This window comes from Apium graveolens, chromosome 11 (genome assembly GCF_009905375.1).
Source record: "Apium graveolens cultivar Ventura chromosome 11, ASM990537v1, whole genome shotgun sequence".
NCBI lineage: Eukaryota > Viridiplantae > Streptophyta > Magnoliopsida > Apiales > Apiaceae > Apium > Apium graveolens.
Window position 1 is genome coordinate 107,118,635 of NC_133657.1, and position 23,954 is coordinate 107,142,588.

The window sequence follows — 23,954 nt, forward strand, 5'->3', positions numbered from 1 at the left end:
CCCGATATACTGTTGTTGTGATGTAAATATATGTATATGCATTATCTTGTGATAGTGCATGATTGTTATTAACAAATTTTGCGATATATTGGAGCATGCTGATATGGTATATATGCATGTCTGTTTCGTAATCTGGTTATCTATCTGTTGATTTCAATGCTTATAGTTGCATAATACCTATGCTAGAAATAAGCAAGTAGTTGCGTATACCCTTAGTATAGGGGATAAAAGGTGAACATATTTCTAAACCGGGAGTCGATGTTCCCGAGTATATTATATATATATATATATTTATATATATATGGATATAGTTTTTAAAACTATGGATCGAATAAGGTTTATTCGATACCTTTATTTTACTTAATTGAATATTATTTTGAATATTATTCGAAGGCGTATGACTCCTTTTATTTATTTATCTGAATATTATGTGAATATCCATTCGAAGGCTTATGACTCAGTTTACATTATTTAATGAATATTATTTGAATATTCATTTGAGGATCTATGACTCCGATTATTTGCTGAAATATATTCTTTATTTTATTAAAGAATAAGGTGTTAATAATCAAACTTATTTTCGATTATTCAAATAAAGATAATACTTTCATATAAGTATATCTTTGGTTATTTAATACTCGTTTCAAGTATAAATTTTAATACTTCTACTTCAATTATTTTTATAAAGATTATTCTTTATGGGAATATTATTTAATTAATAATATTCAGTCATTTTCTAAATATTCTGGGGACTGATTTACTTCATTAAATCAGCTTTACTCCAAACACTCTATAAAGTGTTTTCGAGTCTTCAAAATGATTTTTTAAAAGTTAGAGCGGATCCCAAAACTCATTTTTATATTTAAGATCTTCCTTTTAAAGGGGATTTAAATACTCGTTCAAAACCTGGGGAATCCGGCTCTGTGGTGTATTTTATATTCGCAACAAGGTTGCAGTTTTGGTAAATGAATTGATTACTTACCCAACGTTCGGGAAGTAAGTCCATCTATTGAGTCGGCATAAGCAACATGGGCTCAGTGGGCGTCCATGATAGTGTAAGTGGCTCAGTGGGAGTCCATCAAATGCATAAGTGGCTGAGTGGCAGTCCAGCATAAGGTCCTAATTATGACCAGGGTGATGACCAGTGGGGAATTCGTCCATCTACTAGTAGAAAAGGTTACTAATGGGTATCTTTGCCTGATCAGCAAGATATCTGGTTTATGCCAAAGGTTTTCTTTTCCTTCCAAATTCATTGGATATTGCAACTCTGTTCATACTTTACATAACAGAGGTTCCAGGAAATGTTTTAGAGATATATATATGTGGATATATATATATATCGGGACTAAATAAAGTATCTCATAACTTTTTCATTCAATAATATTTCAAAGATTGAATCTATTCAAGTCTTATCTGGTGGTCTCATCAGTGGGATGAACTTTTGAAACTGGTTATAACTTGAACGGTGGTAGTTCAAGTAGTATTGGGAAAGATATAAGTATATTGGGGTATTTGGTAACCTCATCTTTTAAACTTATATCTAATTAATAATTGTCTTATGAATGACAAAGATTTTCAGAAAAACGTTGAGACAAGGTTAGATATATGAGATCACCTTGCAACGATATTTTTTTATATATACAGTTATACACTGGGATTTTGTGTATATTATGCATGGAAGAGGACTTCCAAGATTTTGAAAAGTATATATGTATATATATATATACTGAATATTTTGCGACTTCATCGCATTAAGATATCAACTTGGTTCATTTCTTTTGACCAAGACTTTCATGAGTATTATGAGTAGGCTCATATATTGTAAATCATTATACATATTATTTTGGTGGGCTTGCTGCTCACCCTTGCTTTATTTCTTCATCACACAACAACAGTTAGGAAAGATGGCCAGACTCCAGCAGACCCAGCGCAAGCGCGTGGGAAGCGTTCCGCGTCTTCCCGTTGATGTTGTAGCTGCTATAGCTGCAGAGGTAGATCTATTGTAGATCAGACCATCTACTTTTGAGAATCAATTATGTATAATTATAACTTGTGGCAGATAATGGCAATTAACTGTAAATTTATCAAGTAATCATTTTGGGTTGTAATAACTTTTAAATTGTGGATTCAAAGACTTGTACTTATTTAAATTTCATCTCTGAGACTATAACGGGTTGTGGTGTGTGTTAGTGTGGGGTCACAGCATAAGGTTAGTATTATTAATTAAGTGAAGTGATATTGTGGAAAGAAAGACCGTGATGACCCGGATCCTCGACCCCAGATCTGGGGGTGTTACACTTTTCTTTCACAGTCAACTCACAAAGTGAATACCAAAGCTGTTCACCAAAAGGATTACCTTCAATTCTGTTTATCGGGTCTTTATTTCTTGTATTTGGACAAAATTTAGAAAGAGGAAGCAAATTGTCTACATCCGATATGTACCAGTACATATCCTCAAGCAAATGAACAATGTCTACTAACTTCAATTTAAGATCAACTATTCCAACAATATGAGACATTTCTTCAACAACCTGATCTTTTTCATATAGTCTGTACACGGCTCTAAAAAAGACAAAACTAAAATAAGATGGAAATGATTACTGGAGAGAAAAGAGAGAGTTTGAAGATTATGATCCACATTATTGCGCATGAAAAGCATTCGAACCGAGTTATAAAACAATGCTTGCTCAACTTCAAGAGAAATGGCAAAACGAATAAAGCCATGGAATTGGTCACGCCTAACTTCTAGATAATGATTATGGTACTGGTATAGAGCATCCCAATTGAGCTTCTGCAACATCTCTTTAACTTGGATTCAGCTTGCTTTGGTGAAATAGGCCATCAACAACTTTCCAAACATGTGAAAGCTATCAAGACCGTGTATTATGAATGCAAACAATATAGCCACAATATCAGTATCAATGTTGAAAATGTTAAAGTTTGGCATGATGTAGTGAAGATAGTGATTTGGTAATGAAGCAGAATTACAATGATAACTGATTATTATAAGGTCTAAATGCAACAATTATATATGTAAAGGCGGGCAAACTTGGAGTTCTCCAACTCTGTATAAATATAAAGTGGTTTATGTATTCCAATTAACTGCATTGAATGTGAAGAAAAACTTTTCACTTTCTACTCTACTTTAAAGAGTTATAACTTCAGAAATGCGTAATGATTAAATGGCAGTAAGTTGGATTATTGGAAAAGGGACTGGAAAATACTAATACATCATTATGACTTGTAATAATAAAAACAGTTGCCAAAATATTTTTGCCTTGTGGGAATAAACATAATCATGACTTTATTTGAATAACGTGTCAGTAACAAAATACAGCATTGTAGGTAATCGAAAAAATAGGAATGGAGAATCCATGTAACATCAAATCAAACATATTTTCACATTCACATATTTACTAAGTACAATAATTATTTACATTGATATATAAAACCCATTTGTACATTATTTTTACATTTTTACATAAGAATTCAGTACTTATATATAATTAACAGGAACAAACACAAACAATTGAACATGCTTAGAAATTCACAACAACACCATCTTGAACTGGTTCAGGGTTATCAATTTCAACATCTTAAAACCGGGCTTGTGGAGGGCCAATACCTAAATCTATCTTAAGAAATTCTTGAATATTGTCAACAGGTCGGTCCATTGTCTGCAAATCATGGAGATTTTGTCTACCAATAGATGCCAAGCATCTTGTAACAAAGTTTCTTTGCGGATGTACCAAATTAATTTCATAACGAATGTTAGGATCATTAAGACGTGGAAGGATAAATCTGAAAGTGCTCCTAGTATGCGGTGTTAATCCGTCCTCTCTGTAGTACTTGCATTCACGGTAAGCCTGGATATTATCAGTCTCAATGATAACACGTTCATACTGGTCTTGAAATGCTCTACGCATTCCTATCAAAACAGCCCATAAAGCACTATTCAGATTAGTTAGGCCTGGAATGGTGCTATATGTTAATCTAAGAAGAAAGCCATTTGAATCTCTCACAACAACGCCAATGTCATTTCTATTTTGGCCTTCAAGAGCATTCTGAACAAACTCACTGTGAACATTTATCTTGATCCAACCTTGAGCAGGGAATTCCCATACACATTCAACATGTTCCATGATTACCTGTTTTGTGTTTTTGGTATTCTTACTAAAACGTTTAAAGACCAACTAATCTCAACCATAATGACAGACTTTTATATATATAAAAAAGATAAAGAGATGTGACTGTTGGGGAATGGATGTTGAGTTTTATTTATAAAACAGTTTTTTTCCGTAATAACTAACTTCAAACAGTTATAACTATATAAGATTATCTACCTGTAATATATATAACTAAAAGCAGGAATCGAAAATTTGGTGTTCCTCTTAACATTGCATTAAACATTAAAAATGTGATTATCCAAAATTATGAATTAAACAACAAACAAAACCAAAGAGCAATCTTCATAGATTATAATATAAAAACAAACTTGAAATAACCGGAAATAATGTTTAGAGTTCAATGTGATAAAGAAATATCATAAATAAAAGCTTAGGAAATTGGATTGCAAGATCAAATGCCGCATCCATGCCACAAAACAGATGCACATCATCACTTCTCCTGTAATATTAGAGCATTTTAATGAAAGATACGCATACGTTAAGAGATTAACTCAAAAACTATTATTACTATTTACCATTTTTATCTTCTTACTGGCGGATTTGCAAGATCCAGGTGTTTTTGAACTCTCGGTCTGATCAACTGACTATAATGCAAATGTTTAGTCAATAATGTTTAATTATATTCCAAAATATGCAATAACAGTAATTTATGAAAAAATTCTCATACCTCTGACCAATCAAGGGTAGGGAAATCAACATGATTGGATGATTCAGAAGTTGACATGGCATACATGTTTGAATCATACATGTCTTGGGCCTTGATGATAAAATTTTCAGAAACATCTTTGGCTGCATGAACTTCAACAACAACAATAATTTCTTTCCCATCCATGACATGCAGAAATGCAGGAAACACTTTAGCAGCTACCTCTTCCTGTTTTGATAATTAAGTCATCAACATAATTGGTCTGTATTGCAACCAATTTATAATATGGAAACAAATTTTAAAAATGTAATTGATTGAACCTTTGTTTGCTTCAAATAAAGATATGAAGTGGAACATCCTATGAGCCATTTCATAACACGATCGATGAGAAGAATGCTCCATGAGAACGATTGATCCACAACAACAGCCTTTACACTGAATCTGTGAGTAAAAAATTATTAAATAATTCAACATTTCGTAATCCAAAGAAATTGTACCAACCGAATGTTAAATATATTATTTCCTATGTGTCAATACCTTTTTTCAGCAACTGGAAAAGTACGATTATATTTACTGCATTTAAATCTATTCCCAACTTCAACAACTTCTAAATGACATTTGCTACATGAATATGAAAATCAAGGATGTCCTTCCTCCAACTTAGCAATTGTCAAACCACAATACAATTTCTTATGCAAATGATAATTTTGAGGATAATGTTATAAATGAAAATTATATTGCATATAAATCTAAGATAATGCTCTAAAAGTTTTATCAAAAAAGAATTAACCTCAACACTGCCAGCAACATTGTCAACTAATGTTTTCAGATTTATAAACTCATAAGGAGAGGCCAATGTTAACGCATAGCTATTATCCGCATCATCCCTTGACGGCTTATAGCCTTCAAGTTCAAGCCTACACATTATATAATGTACATATCATATGCAATCTTGACAAAATATGGAAAATGAGTAAATGTTTATAAGATTGTACCTGTTTCTCATCTCAATTACACACTCATCATCAAGATTGAAGTACACTTTCGAGGATGCCAAGCTGCTGATTTAAAGCGTATCTAAAGTTTTAAAGCAATATGTATCTTACATAAAATGTAATTTAATATAACCGTGTATAACCTTACTGACAAATTAGTATATAACATAAAATACTAAAGATCAAACCGTTGTATGTTCCTAGCTTTACGCTTGTCAAGATTACAATAACATTTTCCTCATGGTTATATTCCTCATATTGATCACTGACAACTTTCTCCATATCTCCCCATATACCAACCCTGTGCTTGTTGCTAAAATGTAATCAATTAAACATTTAATTATTTATTGATCAAGGTCCCAAAATTGATAACGACGTAAAAATTAATAAAAAATTGTATGTTGAATTAAAAGAATAACCTTGCACCACAAATCTTGAATCGAACAATATCCCTATCTCCAAACTTAGTGGGGATTTTGCTTACTTTAATAAAGTCTTCAACAACTCCAATTATATCTACAATATATAAACACATGGATTGCAGTCTGAACTTTTATAACAATTGTTAATACGAATAATAATAAGCCAAATAGGAAATACGAAGTAACCTATAGCAAAGTCTGGATTCTCTTTAGGACCATATTTTCTGGCTTCATCCATCAAATCACCCAAATCCATAAATTCAAATTTATATTTTGGAATCATAACATAATCGGTGCATGGTTGAAAAGTGGTAGCATTTGTAAATCTTATAGATATGTCTGTAGAAATAGGCTTTAATTCCCAGAAGCATCCCTAACCATAAACGTGTCAATAATATAAACAGCTCCTTCAACAATATTCTTCCCAATAAGTTTCCAAGTATCATCAAAAGCAAATGCATGAATATGAGTATTCTGCACATAATATAAAGTGGAAAAGTATAATCATAAATATCCATTCTAAAAATGTAAACATAATCAATATAGAACGAAATCAACAGATTAGGTAGTTACATCATCATCAAGAAGAATGAGATTCCAGCCTTTCGTTATTCCTGATTCAGAAGACACAGTAGGCCATATTCTTGTAACTCTTGCCTTGATCTTCCAATCTGACCTAGACTTGTCAAGACTTAAAATGTGTTCAAACATGAGGGCTTCCATCTTTGCAAGATTCTGTGAAAATAATTTGTAATTTATATTAAACCGGATGATCTATTATTAGAATTTAAAAGTCACAACTCCTGAGAGAGCTTACATGTTCTATTCTTAATCGAGGTACTGAACTTAGAATATCACACCGACGTGGTGGTCTTTTTGTAGTCCATTACCCTACATTAACCGGAATGATAATTGATGACATGCTGTTGAATGAAGTGCACAACAAACATATATTGCGTAGTTGATCTTTCCCTTTTAATACGTGACATAAGGCCTGTAAAGGGATAATCCAATCAGCCTTTAACTGAATCATAAACATATCCTTTGATTGGATAAATTATTATTTGATACGATGAGGATCAATGTGACTGGCTCAACATTAAGTTACTTAGATGAATTAATGGGAACTAATTATACAGCTTTGTTATATACATGCCATTCTTTTTTATTATTTTTAAATACAATAAATTGTTTTTCCAAACGAAATGACATAAAATTATAATAAAATCAAATTCAACTGTTAAACAAATCACATACCATGAAATAAGGATTTCAAGTACAAAATACTCATGGTCAAATAATTACAATAAGTTAGTTAAATCTAATATTATCACAATTTAGGAAGGTTGTAGAAAACTTTTTCAAACACAACATTTGATGTTATATTTGTGTTTTTCCCATTATCGTCATCAATAAGAATATGTAGTCCTTCTGGAGATGTAACACGGGATATTGCAACGTATAACTGACCATGAGAGAATACGGGCCGAGGAAGATACAATCCAACTGTGTCCAATGATTGACCTTGGCTCTTGTTCACAGTCATGGAAAAATATATTTGGAGAGGAAATTGTGTTCTTTTAAATTCAAATGGCCAATTTGTGTCTGTTGGGACCATATCGATTCTTGGAATTAGATGTTTCGTACCAACTTGAGATCCACAGAGAATTTGACATTCTATACTATTTTTTTGAAGCCAGTACTATCATCCTTGTACCATTGCATAGACCCATAATCTAATTTAAATTCCTCATCAACATAACAACAGCTCCAACCTTTACTTTCAACTCATGTTTAGGCATACATGGCATATATATGGAGTTCAGATACTCAACTGGAAATGACGAATCAAAGTCATTATCGTCAACACCCCTGTCTTCAATTGAATCTTGGCTGAGATAAGTATGCATATTACCCTGAACTCTTTCAAGAATCTGTGCATTGATGTCATCAACTACAATATTTGTTGGAGTCAAAATAGATCTCGATCTCAGATACTCCTGTGAATGCAAGTTATTCTGAAAATCTGGATATATAATGTCAATTAGGGTTTTAATGGGACTTTTCAAGGGATACAAACTCAGTTTCAACATCTGCACGATGAGTATCAATGTATTCAACTTTTCCGTCTCCAATCTCAAGTTGCCATTTACTAAAGTCAGCTATTACTTTATTTCTAGCTTCAGAATTACCTGAATGTAATCTCATGTTCCGACTAAGAAGAAAGACCTTGCAAGATTTCCAAAGCCGGGATTTGTTAAATGATGCATTCACTATTTCAGCCCTTCCAGCCTTAGGCAGAACAAGTAATATCTGTCGAAAATCGCCTCCAAAAACCACTATAATACCACCAAAGGGTCTTTTTCCTCGTTCTACATCAACGACAGCCATTATGTCTCGCAAGCTTATGTCCACGGCTTCAAATGCATAGCGATGCTGCATTGGTGCCTCATCCCATATTATAAGACTTGTGTGCTGCATCAACTCTGCAATGTCTGTACCATGTTTTATTCCAGCAATAGAACTCTGATCTAATTTAAGCGGTATTTTAAACCTAGAATGAGCTGTTCGGCCACCAGGAAGAAGTGTAGCAGCAATTCCTGAGCCTGCAACAGGAAGAACAAACTTTCCTTCTGATCGAAAACGTGAACAAAGAGTTTGCCAAAGAAACGTTTTACCGCATCCACCGCTCCTGTAAACAAAAAACATTCCACCTTTATTTTTGTCTTCATCATCAACAACTGCATTATATACATCCATCTACCTTGAGTTCAGATTTTTATGAGCTTTGTCATGATTAAGTCTCAATTCTTCTTTATTGTAGTTAGTTTCCTCAACAATGAGACGATTGAGAAAAGTGTGGAAAAATCGTTTGTCAGGAAATGGTATCATATGAAAATCTCTGAAGGACTTACCAACATCATTTAACAACTTTTCAATCTCTGCACAAAAAAAAATTGGTAAATGTTCCGACATCTAAATAAAAATAATAAAAATAATACTACAAAGTAACAAACGTATCATGTATTAAATACTGATCACACACCTGCTAAAACATAGTTCTGAATTTCATACTCGGACAGTGTTAAATGAATGTTATCTGAAATCTTACGCCTAATATAAAGAACATCGTCTGACAATGCGGGCCGGTGTTTTTCCCATAGCGCAAGCGGATCAGACACTGAACAATATGCCAATATGTTAACAAACATAGCCCGAATTTGGGTTGACATAGCTGAGAATGCATTTTCTTTCAAAACATCATGCCATTGCTTGTCATTATTCAACAGACCAAGAGCACCACATGCTTCCTTAAATGTATCATATGTAGTTCCATCAATAGTGCGCAACTGAGAGAAAGATAAAGCACATTTACATCTAAGTAACAGCATTCGAAGATACAATAATTCAACAGGCGTGCTATTTGATCCACCAAGAGGTCTCAAACCCACACTTCTGCTCATACGTTTTAAATCTACAACACAAAAAAAAACAGAATAAATAGTCATACAAACATTCCCACTTATGCACTTTACATTGGTAAAAAAAATCCAAATACCTGTGAAGGAAGTCCGGGTGGTTCTATTAGACGAAACATCAGCAACAAAATTAAATGGATTGTGTGGACTGGAATCACGCAATACATTTTATTACTATTGAATAACGGCTGTAAAGGAGACCTAAATCTAACTACAAAATGCATATGAATCATGAGTTCCCAACATTCACTAATGTAACAGATAATAAACAAATATAATGAAAAACATACCAGATGATAATGCAGAACCTGGTGACTGTGTATTCGAGACTGTAACATTGGGACTCTGATTTTCTTTTTTAACACATATGTTTCTACGTTTCACAACTGAATCAATGAGACGAATATAAGAACATGAATTAGATTACAATCTACATACAAAATGTAAGAGGAAGAATGATATTCACCATTCAACTCAGAAACAGGAAAACTTGGGATAGCCTGCAACAGAGAAGATTGATTTGAGCGCTGATCTGATGAATCTTGGCTACGAATCAAACGTTTCAACCCTACGGACAAAAACACAAACCATTCAAAATCATATAACACTTGACGTGCATGATAATTAACAATTATTCATGATGAAATCAAACCTAAAAGTGATGTCCTTGCAGAGCTTGAGCCTTCCAGGGAGCGTGAATCCATGCTTGACAGGAGATCGGCGGAGCAAAATCGTTGGATTGAGAAGAACATCAGAGGAAACCTATTAATCAGTTACTACCTTTAGCACCAGTTTGATAGAGAAAAAAATTCAAAAAAATTTGAACGTACTAATCAGTTGCTACAATCAGGGGGTCTAGCTGTATAATAGGTTAGTTTGTATATGAGTTATAAAATATTTAAATCTTAAAAGATCCATGAATATGTGTATAATATAATGTTTTATGTGTAAAAAAATTAAATGGGTCATGGATAGTGGGTCATGGGTAAATTCATGGGTAAATTTAGTGGGTAAATTCTAAATGGGCATTAGTAGCCTTTAAAATTATATAGATATAGATTTTGCAATTGTGAGGAATCGAATTATGATAATTCACTTATTAATAAATTTAATAAAATAACAATATTATTCAAACCATATCAAGTCCAAAAGATATAATATAACGTTTCGACTACAATTTAAGGTTCTGCTGCAATCACTACTGCTTTTTTACCTTAGCAGAAACATGATCAAAATAGGCTGGAAAATTTTAAAATATTGACCGGGCTTGCTTAAATATATACAAAATAAATAAATAAATAAAACTTGAAGAATGGAAGAAGGTATGTTTATGAATGTGATTCAAATTTAACCAACTCTTGTAAATTCCATAACAATGGAAAATCTATTAAAACAAAGCTAACATAGCAAAAAGTAAAATTTACACATATTTCAGACTGCTGATATGATTCTGAGATTCCTGAGCTTTCGTAAACTTAATGAAAAATACACCAAGACAAAAAATGGTCCAGATGGTTATTATACAGGCAGCTGAGGACGTGCCTCAGCTCCATTCTCCTCCTCATTATTCTCACCTGACATGTCCTCCAAAGATTTGCCTTTTGCTTCGGGTACCAGAAAAGTACACAATGTCCCCAGAAGGTTGACAACGGCCAATACTAGGAGAGAGTTTTTAACACCAATACCAGCAGGATACCCTGCATCTGCCTTTGCCTTGTCTTGGTTTTGAGCCAAATACAAGAATCCGAAAGCACCTACTATTGCTCCAAGCTTTCCTGATGCAGCTGATATTCCGTGGCAAGTTGACCTCAATCTAGCAGGGAAAATCTCCGCAGGCACAATGAATGTTGTGGCATTGGGTCCAAAATTAGCAAAGAAGAAGGTTAATGAGTAAAGGACTACAAATCCAATATGGTTGCCTTTCTCAGTCCAGTGGTCATAAGGAATTGCCAGCGCAAACATAAATATTGTCATCATGGCAAAACCTAGCAACTGAATAGTAAATCGCCCCATCTTATCGATTAGAGCAACTGTGAACCAGTAACCAGGTACGGTGCTACACAATGCAATGAGTGTTTGTGCCCTTGCAATCGTGTAAACCTCGTGAATTGCATTCATACTTTTAGCTGAAGGAATCCAACCAACAGCGCTGAAGATGTCCTTTTGGAACAGATTTTGACTGTAGTACGCAATGTCAAGCAAGAACCATGTTATTGAAGTACCAAGCAAGTGAAGCCCATGACGAGCAAGAAACTTTTTTGAAAACAAACTAATTGAGTTGCATTGTTTCTCAGCCATTTCCTGCACCATTTTTGGTTCGGCCTCAATGTCAACCTGCAGAACCTTTGACATATCTGACGCAGCCTGGTTTGCATTCTTGGCTACAAGAGCTGTGTATCGAGCTGTTTCTGGCATCTTCATTCTCCAGTAGTAGGTGAGGAGTGCAGGAAGAGCTCCAGCCATCAAGATAATCCTCCATACAAAATCAGCCTGGGGGACAGTTGAGCCAATCGGATCAACCTCATAAGCTGGAGCTTTGAATTTTGCATCGAAGGCACTAGAAAGTATAATAGCGAAAATGCCTCCTGATAAAATTCCAAAGCCTTGCATTGCAAAAACAGCAGCAATGAATGCACCTCGTGTCTTCTTATTAGCATATTCAGACATAATGGTAGCTGAAAGTGGGTAATCACCACCAATGCCAAAACCAAGCCAGAAGCGAAAGAAACAAAGAGTTGTCATGACTGCCTTTGGGTTATTTCCAAATGAAAGGCCAGAGGCAATGGAGCAAATCACCATAAGCATCAATGTCAGTCCATATACTTTCTTTCTCCCCAATTTGTCACCTAACCAGCCAAAAAATAGCTGCCCTGCCAACGTCCCACAAAATGCAACACCATTGACAGCAGCAGATACATTCGGAGGCAAACTCCCTGGTTTTCCTGATCCCTCATCATGATAGTAAATTCGGCCCAGTAATTTGGTAACAAGTGATATGCAGAAGAGATCATATGCATCGGTGAAAAATCCCATTCCAGCAACTAAAATCGCAGTGAAGTGATACCATTGTGTTTTCGCAACATCCAGAGCATTGAGAACTTGTAAATTGTTCCCAGCCATGGATAAATCTTGCACTTTGAAGCCCCTTGTACTTGTCCCCTAAATATCTCCTCGATGACTTCTGCAAGTGCAAATTCTCAGTCAGAATAGTTCATCATAATGCGTATTAACCAAAAAAAGCACCTGGTCCGAGTTCCTATACAGTTAATCAAAGAAGGTAATTATACATACGTTAAAAATCAGATAATGTTAAGATGAAACTAAGCCACAAATCTCACTACTGTTCTAGAGAATCATAAACATATTGTTTATACTTCATTGGAAAACATTGAATTTAATATTATTTATTTCTCCCCTCACAGAATCAACTGAAAAACAACTCACTCTCTCAGAAGCAGTAAATTAATTAAATCAAGATAGATAAAAGATTTTATTCACGTATCATATGACTATCAAGGCCAAAAAGGAATATACATGCCACTAACACAATTAAAACACTAAAAATATCAAGAAAATTAGATATATATAATTATGTTACACCGTTCTTCTAAAATCTTAAGATGAAAGATCAAATATCGAACATTAATCAAAACCAAGATCAAGAAAAGGGGGCAGAGACACGAAAATTTGTTTATAATGCAGATGTATTAATATGCCCTAAGAAGATGAATATATTTATATATGCATGGGCATGTATATCTGACAAATAGCATAAACTCCATGCATGGCAGTAATAAGTACAAAAAAGAGCTTTAAAGAACTGACCTTTGTTGTTTTGTTTGTATCTCTAATCTCTCGCTGTCTCAGATCGATTAATATGTGTGCTCTTATATAAAGATGAAAAGATGTGTGGGAAGTATACTAGGATTCGGAATGTAAATTTGTATACGAACTCCGAAAGGGTATATTTTTTAGGATATTCTCCCTGCACTTTAGCTAGTCAAAATCTTTGTTGTACGATGTCGTTTAGGTTTCTCATTTACTTTTCTTTTCTATTGGGAGTTGTTTTTGATCCACCCTTATTATGTGATTACATTTATTAATTTCAGGTGAAAAGTTTAACGGCAAAAGTCAGATTCCTGGGACAGGTTAGGAATATTCTTCCTACATACATGGTTGTTTAATTTTAAAATTTCTCAATAAATAAATGATCCAAGATTATATGGTTACGGGATATTCTGTCTATTTTTTATTTGTTGATTTAACTTTTACACATATTTCAATATATTTAATCGGATATTTAAAATTATCGTTTATGAAATTTTCTTTTATTAATAAAAGTAGACAACTTATATTTTAATTGATTAAATTACTCTTTTCCAATATGAGCTTTATTATATTTTACATTTTTTCCTGTATTATGTCTATTACTGTATTACTGTTAAGAGGATTTAATTATCTTAATTTTAAACGGGTTTAGCAAGTCACACTTGACAACGGCCTTATCAGTGTACTTTAATATAAAAATATTTTTTTTTTGAAACTAACTTTAATATAAAAATATTAAAATATCAAAAATAAATTATGAATTTTCTTAATTTTCGGTTTCTAGTTGATCATTCTGAAATTTAGAATAAATATTCACCGAGACCCTATAAAAGATGACCCATCACCACAAACTCATCACTTCATAAACAACATAATTACTATACAAAACAAATTTATTGCTCAAACAACGAGAAATCATATTCAAAAATTATTTGTCAGCCTAGACTTGGTATAAGAAAAATATGACAACTTTGAAAATGAAATACGGTCAATTTTTTCTGAACTCTTCTCCAATTTTCGTGTCAATTGAACTCTTGATTTTGGCAGAATATTTAGTAAACCGCGCTTCACAACGGCTTTATAAAACCCCGGGTTTTAGCATCTACATTCATCAATCTAATTGACATTCGAGTTACCCGCTTGTTTATAATTACATTAAACAATAAGTATTAAAACAAATCTAAAAACAGAACAATAATATCAAATTACAAAACAATAGTACCTTGAAATGACATATAAATAATTTATAAATTAATTCTAAAAAAATAAAAATAATAATTTTGATTTTACAATTTAACTTCAAATATTTCAAATGATAACTTCAATATTATTTAATATTATGTAAACTTCCTAAACTAAATTATAATATAATAAAATATGTAATTTAATGATTAACTTTACTCTAATCAATTTTTATTCATTACCTGCCCGTCAAGGTTCATAACCTCAACTATTGCACGAAACTAGGGGTGATCGTGGTGTGGGCGGTACGATTTTTTTTCAAATCGCAAATTAACCCGTACATGCGATTTATTAAAAAATTCAAACCACATCCGCACCGTGTAAACTCACAAACTGCGTAAACCACATCACGAAAATACGGTCCGGTGTGGTGCGGTTTGTCCGGTTTATATATTAAAAAAATTAACAATTACATACAAATATAATAAAAATTTACCTAATATGGAATCGAATAATAATATGTCTTTGAAAAAAATAGAAATATATTGGTAATTTGTAATTATTAAGCTAGCATTTATAACACAACACTGTATTAAACAAGAAATAAATCTATAATCTATAATATATAAAGATAAAAATAAATATGTATTATACATATAAATATAAATATATATGCATATATAATTGCGGTGCGGTGTAGTTTGAATCAAAATATTAAAATATCAAATCTCAAATCACACTACAATGTGCGGTTTATCAAAAATTAAAATCGCAACTGCAACACAAAAAATTAAAACCGTATTTTAATGTGCGGTGTGGGGCGGTGCGTGCGGTTTGTGCGATTTGATGATCACCCCTAAACGAGATCATTCTTTATAAGAAGCAAGAAGGTAATACCAGATAAGTAATATGTACTTATCTCTCATATATAATACAACATCAGGGGGTTTGATAAACAATTTAATTAATATGACGATTATATCCCTATGTTAATATCTATATAACATTTATTTTACCTCATAATTCATTTATAAAAAAATATTAATTGTTATATAATTAATATATGCATACATACAATAATACATACATACATGCATACATACATAGATGCATCATGCATGCATAAACACATACACACACATTTATACACATACATACACACATTCATACATGGATACATACTCATATATTTTTACTTATCATCAATTTAACATCGTCCTCCAATACAATGAATTATCCAAATATTATATTAAATTATATGAAATAAAAAATAAAACAAACTTCTATCTTTTATATATATAATACAACAATAGGGGATTTGATGAATAATTTAATTAATATGACGATTATACCCCTACATTAATATTCATATAACATTTTTTTCACCTCATATTTCATTCATTAAAAATTATTAATTGTTACTCCATCCGTTTCATTTTAATTGTCTCTTAACTTTTCTGCACACATCTCAAGGTGCATTGACTGCATTGCAAAAAATATCACTTTTAAAATTTTCTTTTTATAAATAAAAGTTGAAGTTATACTACATTTTTATTCAGGAAAAGATAATTTTAAAAATTATTATTTTAACTATGCGGTAAAAGCACTTAGAAACGAGTGCTGAAAAGTCAAGCGACTATTAAAAAGAAAGAGAGGAAGTAGATAATAAATATGTGCATACATACATTAATACATACATAAAATAAATATATACATATCTATAAATTAATACATGCATACATATATACATATATACATACATACATACACACACACATTTATACACACATATACACATATACATACATTTATACATATTCATATATTATTATTTGTCATCAATTTAACGTTTTCCTCCAACACAATGAAATGACTAAATATTATATTAAATAATATGAAATAAAAAATAAAATAAATTATTTATACACATAGGTACAATTTATAATTTACTATTAATAATTATGTGACATGTATCATATACTCCCACCGTTCCATAGGTTGTTAACATTTTTGTTAGAGGGGTGGAGTTTGTTGAGCAAATTAATTCTTATGACAATTATACCTTTACGTTAATATCTATATAATATTTAATTCACCTCGTCATTTATTTATTAAAAATTATCAATTATTGTATAATTAATATGTGCACACACACACATACATACACATACACACACATACATACATATATACATACAATAAATATAAACATACACACATACATACACACACACACACACACATATATATATATATAAATCAATACAGAGACACACACATACGTACCCGTACATTCTTATTTGTCATCAATCTAAACTAATTCTCCAACATAATTAAATGATGAATTATTATATTAAATTCAATGAAATAAAAAAATAAAATAAACTATTTATACAGATATGTACGGCTTATACTTCACTATTAATCATTTCATAATATACATCATATACTCTCATTGTACCATAGATTGTTACATCGTTGTTAGACATAAAGATAAAATAAAATGAATTATGTTTAAGATAGATTAAGAAAACGGGGGTAAATTTTGTAACCATTATAAAGATAATAGGCTATTTAGAGAATGTTAACAATCTGCTGGAACATCCCAAAATATAAAGTTATTGAGATGAAGAGTATCATATGTTATTCAGTTGAGTAAACTTACAATACTAAAGTCAATTGGCTATATAGTATTATCACATTTCTAACACATAAATACATTAAATAATTTAAAAATAAATTATTAATTATTTTATATTTAGAGTGATTGATATACATCAGACACACATAATCACTTGTATTTATTAGATTTTTTAAGCATTAACATATAACAAATACCATTTAATTATAAAGTGGCAAAAATTTATATTAACATAATTTATTACTTCCTGCGAATGCACCATTGCGAACATATCTCAATCACTCGTGCTCATATACATAAATAAATAAATTATCATCAATTAGATAACACCATAAATATATCGTCAATAATTACAACGAAAACAGTTTCAATTAGTACATCTATATATCTTAATGACTACTCCTTAATTACCATTTAATTATAAAGTGGCAAAAATTTATATTAACATAATTTATTACAACCTGCGAATGCACCATTGCAAACATATCTCAATCACTCGTGCTCATATACATAAATAAATAAATTATCATCAATTAGATAACACCATAAATATATCGTCAATAATTACAACGAAAACAGTTTCAATTAGTACATCTATATATCTTAATGACTACTCCTTAATTTACCAATGGGTAAATAAATTTACCCATGACCCAAATCCTATATATTTTTCCATATCCATGGACTATCCAATTAGCTTCAATTGACCCATCTTAATTACTAATTACCTATTTTTGAATTTCAAAATGGAAAATAATATCAAAAAAAATAAATCATGCATGATTTGCTCATTCTGTTACATCACTCTCTCTCTCTCTCTCTCTCTCTCTCTCTCTCTCTCTCTCTCTCTCTCCCCCTCTCTCTCTCTCCCCCCCCCTCTCTCTCTCCCCCCCTCTCTCGCTCCCGCTCTCCCTCCCTCCCTCTCTCTCCCTCCCCCTCTCTCTCTCTCTCTCTCTCTCTCTCTCTCTCTCTCTCTCTCTCTCTCTCTCTCTCTCTCTCTCTCTCTCTCTCTCTCTCTCTCTCTCTCTCTCTCTCTCTCTCTCTCTCTCTCTCTCTCTCTCTCTCTCTCTCTCTCTCTCTCTCGCGAATTAGAAGCTACAATGGATGATCATTGGATCTGAAAACTGAATCTTAGCACTGAAACGTTATCAGAATCAAGGAATCTGAAGGTATTGCTTATCACCAGTTTCTAATTTGCTGTTGGCTTATTATCTGTTATTTTGTCATGCGATTCACCGGACTATATATTATGTACATTAATCACTAATGGTAGGATCCAAACGTGTTCGTGGTCGTAATACTTGAAAATATTTTGAATGCATCGCACACCTCAGGTAATCAAGGTATGAAATCTGATGACCATGTCTCATCGTTACACTTTTTGTTTTGTATTTGGTAATGATTTTTCAGTTTTTGACCAATCAGAAAACAAACGTCGCGTCCGTGGCCGGAATGTAGATTCCATTCTTACAGACATGACTAATTCTCAGAGTGCAGATAATTACCTGATGATTTCCTCCTGCAATAATTCATGTAAAGTTTCTTCATTTTACTGACGTAGTTTGAATCTAAAAGTTATTATGCAGACGTTAATAAGTTTATCTTTATTCTTTGCTTCAGCTAAACCTGAATCTGATCCAATAAATATGCGTGGAAATGCATTGTCAGATAGTAGCAAGGAGAATCAGAATCTACTAATTTTGTCAGGTTAAGCATTTCTCAGCCTATCAACTATTGAACATGGCCAAAGCCGGACATTCTAACAATTTTGATGTATAGTTAATGTTGTTTATTTGTGATTGTTACAGGTACCAAACCACAGCCGTTCAATCAGTCTTTGAGGACTAATAATGCAGAATATCTTAGCCGTAATCCTCTAAAAATAATTAACGATAACTTGAATTGCAGAACAACCATGTATGTTAATAGGCCTGGTATTTTAAGTTAACTTTGTATTCCCCTTTCATGGATGCAGGTAATTCTGTAAGCCGGTCTTCTTTGACACCCTTATCAAAGAATATCGAATTTAGTCAGAATTTATAGTCTACAGGTTCGTCCACTTTGAATGGTTTTTGTTTGCTTCTTAATGTAATACTATTGTTGTGTTTACACAATACCATGATCGGCATTCAGTGGAATTGAAAATAAGTTTTTCTCTATTCTTTGCTTTAGTTAAACCCGGATCTTATCCAATAAATTTTAGTGGAAATGCATTGTCAGATAGTAGTAAGGAGAATCAGAGTCAAATAATTCTGTCAACTATATCATCTTTCAGCCGATCAAGTATTGAACATAGCCAAGGTCTGTCGTATACTGCGGTTCAGATAAAACTCTGCTTCCGAACATTCTAACGATTTGAGTATATTAAATGTTTTTTATTTGTGATTAATTCAGGTACCAAGCCTTCACCGTTCAAGCATTCTCTGAGGACGAAGGTCTCAGAATATCTTAGCCGTAATTCTCTAAAAACAATTAACGGTAACTTGAATTGCAGAACATACATATATGTTATTAGGACTGATATTTTAAGTTTACTTTGTATTCCCCTTTCATGTATGCAGGTAATTCTTTTAGTGAGTCTCCACTGACACCCCTATCAACAGATCTCGAATTTAGTCAAAATTTACAGTCTGCAGAATAGTCCACTTTGACATGTTTTTGTTTGCTTCTTAATGTAATACTAATGTTGTGTTTATACAATACCATATTTAGCATTCAGTGGAATTAAAAAAAGGTATCTTAAACACACAAAGCTACAAGATATTAACGTTGAACTATGTAAGCAACAAATCTTCGGAGATTTGCCATTGTGTTTGGAAGATTTAGGCAAACAGTCTCTGCGCACTCTTGACATGACAAAGGCTGGTAAATTCCCAAATTTACATTTATAGATAGAATATTCTTAATTTTAATATACCTTTTGATTATGCAGTTCCAGTCCAATCCAGTGATAAGGATAGATTAGCCACCGGACAGATGTTAATGTCAAGTCTCCATGAAGTTCAGGTTGACAGTAATTTCCAACCCAGTTTTTAGAAACTAGGTACTGACGGATATTGCCTCAATACTAAACCAAATGCAAAACCAAACCTGAAACAACCTGGTAAACAATAATAAGTGTGGTCAGTTATTTCTTTTTACTAAAGAATCCTGTTTGATAATATAAATGGATTTACTGGAAATTGCAGGAAAAAAAACCAGATGAGGGTGCGTCGAAAGAACTGCAGTTTTAAGGAACACAAAATATTCCTGAGTACACTGACGGATGATCCAACTTTTAGTGAAAGCATTGTGCACAAGCCTGTAAGAACTGCGTCACCTTCATAAGCTTCTCAAACATCAGACACATTTTACTTAACTCATAGTTGGAAAAATTTGTGTTTAAAATTATATGATATTGGTTGAATTGGTTATGTTTTTCTCCAGGTAAAAGAAAAAAATAGGCTGTGTGGAAAGACTCCGCGTGATAGAGAATTACTCGATAATTCTCCATACACGCCACCTGGAAACATTTCACATTCATACTGTTCTCAAATATCAGGTCAAAACATGCTAAATATTATTTTTCATTTCAGCTGTCCATGGTTGTCTTATTGCTATATTGGCAAAAAACAATTTTGGAATTGTTAAATTCATCGCATAATTTGATAAATTTTGGGTCAATTATGTAGGTGTACATATAAATGGAGAAACATGCGCAGCTCCTAATACTCCATACGTTCATAAATTATGACCCATGGGATTTGAAGGTGCGTTTCAAAATCAAAATTGTAAATTAGAGATGCTTACTATTTATGCAAATAAAGATAGTAGGAGTTGATCTTATTAATAATGTTGTTGTTGTAGTAGGAGAACAACGAAATATGGCAGCTCCAAAAACTAATCAAAGTGCCAATAGTACTGTCACTTTTGCACTGCCCGCATCCACTATATTTAAACGACCACAAGTAACTTTAGGTTCCAGTGATATCGCTGTAAAACAACAATCCAAAAAACCTGTGGTAAAATTAGTCCAGGTTCTTCGGCATATGATACATCTTCGGTAAAAAGTAATTATGAGCAAGGAGAAAGTTCAGGTTCTAAGAACTTATTAGGAGAATTCAACAATGTTGAAAATTGTGACAGCAGCGACAGTGATTGTATATCTAGCGGTATGAACTTAAATTCAGTTCCATTCTTAATTAATCTGATGTTCCACAGTCATAATAATTTCAAATTTTGTAGGTGATTGTGACGATGTTGATGTACATGGATTTGACAATACTGTTACTAAGTGGAGTGAGTACCTCGATGTCGGTGATCCTGATAGAATTTATTCAAAGTGTCAGGCCATCATGTGGAATCATGAAAGAAACAATAAAAGTGCGACCAAAAAGCCTCTAACTTTCTCTCTTTGTTGTAAATGGTCTGATAATTCTTGAGAAAGAAAAGCAACCTCCCGAACCTCTCGCTTCACTCCTTACTGGTGTATCCCGTTTTAGGCACTTCAAGGAAAATATTAGAATGTATAACTGTATGTTTTCCATGTCTTCCACCAGAGGTCAAATTAATCATAGTATCAATCGTGGTGGTGCTCCTTACTGTTTCAAGGTAAAAGGTGTAAATTACCACAGTATGAAAAGCTTTGTACCACTTGATGGTGAGATCCCCAAATTCTGTCAACTCTACATATATGACACTGAAGATGAAGTATATAACAGAATAAATGCCGTTAAGGGAGGACGCGATGCCGTGGATGAAGATATCGTTCAGTCGTTGTTAAAATGTTGGATAAACATAATCGTTTGGTCAAAGGTTTTCGTATGGCACGTGAAAGAATTAGTCAGAATGCAATTGATGAATTTAGATTGGTTCTAATATCTTCGTCTTCCGCATCTGGTCGACTAACCATAATGGTCCATCGAATGAAGTTGCCGGGTTGATTGTCACTGATGAGTATACTAAAGGATGCAGGGATACAATAATCCATTCGAGAAATAATGGATTAAAGAGAATTTTTGAAACTGATCCACGGTTTATGCAGCTTCAGTATCCTATTCTTTTTCCTCATGGAGACATCGAATATTACCGTCAAATCCCTTTAAACAGACCAAATCAAAAAAATCAGAAACAACGTTAGAATACCGAAAATGAAGATCCGGATGAAAAAGGGGAGAGAGAATTCATCACGATGAAAGAATATTACAATTATAAACTCATGATACGGCCTTCGAAAGGTATATTCAAAATCATGACCTAAATTTTAACCCTTATATATTAGTTTTTTCTCAAATTTTAATTATCTCCGAAATTGTCTCATGTATATTCAGGTTTGACTCCACATCTAGGAGGTCGTTTATGGCACCAATATGTTGTTGACGCATTTACTGCGATTGAGCAATACAGACTTGACTGGATCAGAGATCACCAGACTACAATTCGTTCTGATATGTACCACAACATACGAGGTGCACTAAACAAGGGTGACAACAATCCTGAAAATGTCGGCAAAGCAACAATTTTACCAGCCTCCTTCACTGGCAGTAAAAGATACATGAACCAGTATTTAAAGGACGCAATGGCAATTTGTCGAATACTTGGACACCCATCATTGTTCCTTACGATGACCACTAACACAAAATGGCCTGAAATTCAGAGGATGTTAAAGTTTCTACCTGGTGTTGATGTTGTTGACGCACCCGATGTCGTTGCAAGGGTATTTAAAATGAAAGTTGACCAGCTTCTTGATTAAATAAAAAATAAGAACTGCTTTGGACGTTGTATTGGAGGTATGCTATTTTCAGGACTTCTCCCTTTAACAATTTTTTTATGATTTATATTTAATATGACATGTATGTCAGGCTTTATTTAATTATTTTCATCAATTTCATATTACAGTAATGCACGTCATAGAGTTTCGAAAGCGTGGATTGCCACATGCTCACATGCTAATATGGTTGCATCCAAACGATCGTCCCATAATAACTGAACAAATAGATAAAATGGTTTTTGCAGAAATTCCTGACCCAAGTATTGATCCAGTTGGTTACGAAGCTGTCAAGAATTACATGATCCACAGACCATGTGGCACTGACCGTGTCAAGTCTCCGTGTATGGTTAAAGGCTGTTGTATTAAACATTTTCCTAAAAGGTAATTCATCATCGTTTATATTGAGATCCAGAATTATGCTCTTGCAGGTATGAGCTGTTAATAATGCTTTATACATATTACATGTTCCATGTTTGGATTAACGTTATCAAGTTTTATTAATGTTATTGCAGAGATAGAGAAATTGTTGAATGATATTGGTAAAAGCCTTAGAAACTTCCCAGATATGCCATATCCAGAAGATGCTTTTTTTTTCCAACTCTGAGAATAGACTAATTCTTGAGAAAACATCCTATGATACAGAAGAAATGAAGAGAATCCACACAAAAAATCATAGTCTTATCAATGATGAACAGAAGATAGTCTATGATTCCATTCTTGACTATATCAACCAGAAAAAAGGTGGTGTTTTCTTTGTTTACGGAAGTGGAGGTTGTGGAAAGACTTTCTTATGGCAGACATTGTGTTGTCGATTATGATCAGAGC

General features: G+C 32.9%; 2 protein-coding genes across 2 annotated transcripts; both read right to left on the reverse strand.

The window, feature by feature from the left end:
• Nucleotides 1–8,302: 8,302 nt before the first annotated feature.
• LOC141695752 (uncharacterized) lies at nt 8,303–9,010 on the reverse strand. The gene has a single exon (XM_074499973.1). The coding sequence runs from the start codon at nt 9,008–9,010 to the stop codon at nt 8,303–8,305; it is 708 nt and encodes a 235-aa protein (XP_074356074.1).
• Nucleotides 9,011–11,016: 2,006 nt separating this feature from the next.
• On the reverse strand, nt 11,017–13,608 carry LOC141696781 (inorganic phosphate transporter 1-4-like). The gene is made up of 2 exons (XM_074500907.1): nt 13,555–13,608; nt 11,017–12,910 (listed from the first exon to the last, which is right to left on the reverse strand). The coding sequence occupies exon 2, from the start codon at nt 12,847–12,849 to the stop codon at nt 11,248–11,250; it is 1,602 nt and encodes a 533-aa protein (XP_074357008.1). The 5' UTR covers nt 12,850–12,910; nt 13,555–13,608; the 3' UTR covers nt 11,017–11,247.
• Nucleotides 13,609–23,954: the final 10,346 nt, after the last annotated feature.

What these genes read in the sequence shown, in the direction of transcription:
- LOC141695752 (XM_074499973.1), bottom strand. Translation starts at nt 9,010, where the DNA reads ATGGATGTATATAATGCAGTTGTTGATGATGAAGACAAAAATAAAGGT.
- LOC141696781 (XM_074500907.1), bottom strand. Translation starts at nt 12,849, where the DNA reads ATGGCTGGGAACAATTTACAAGTTCTCAATGCTCTGGATGTTGCGAAA.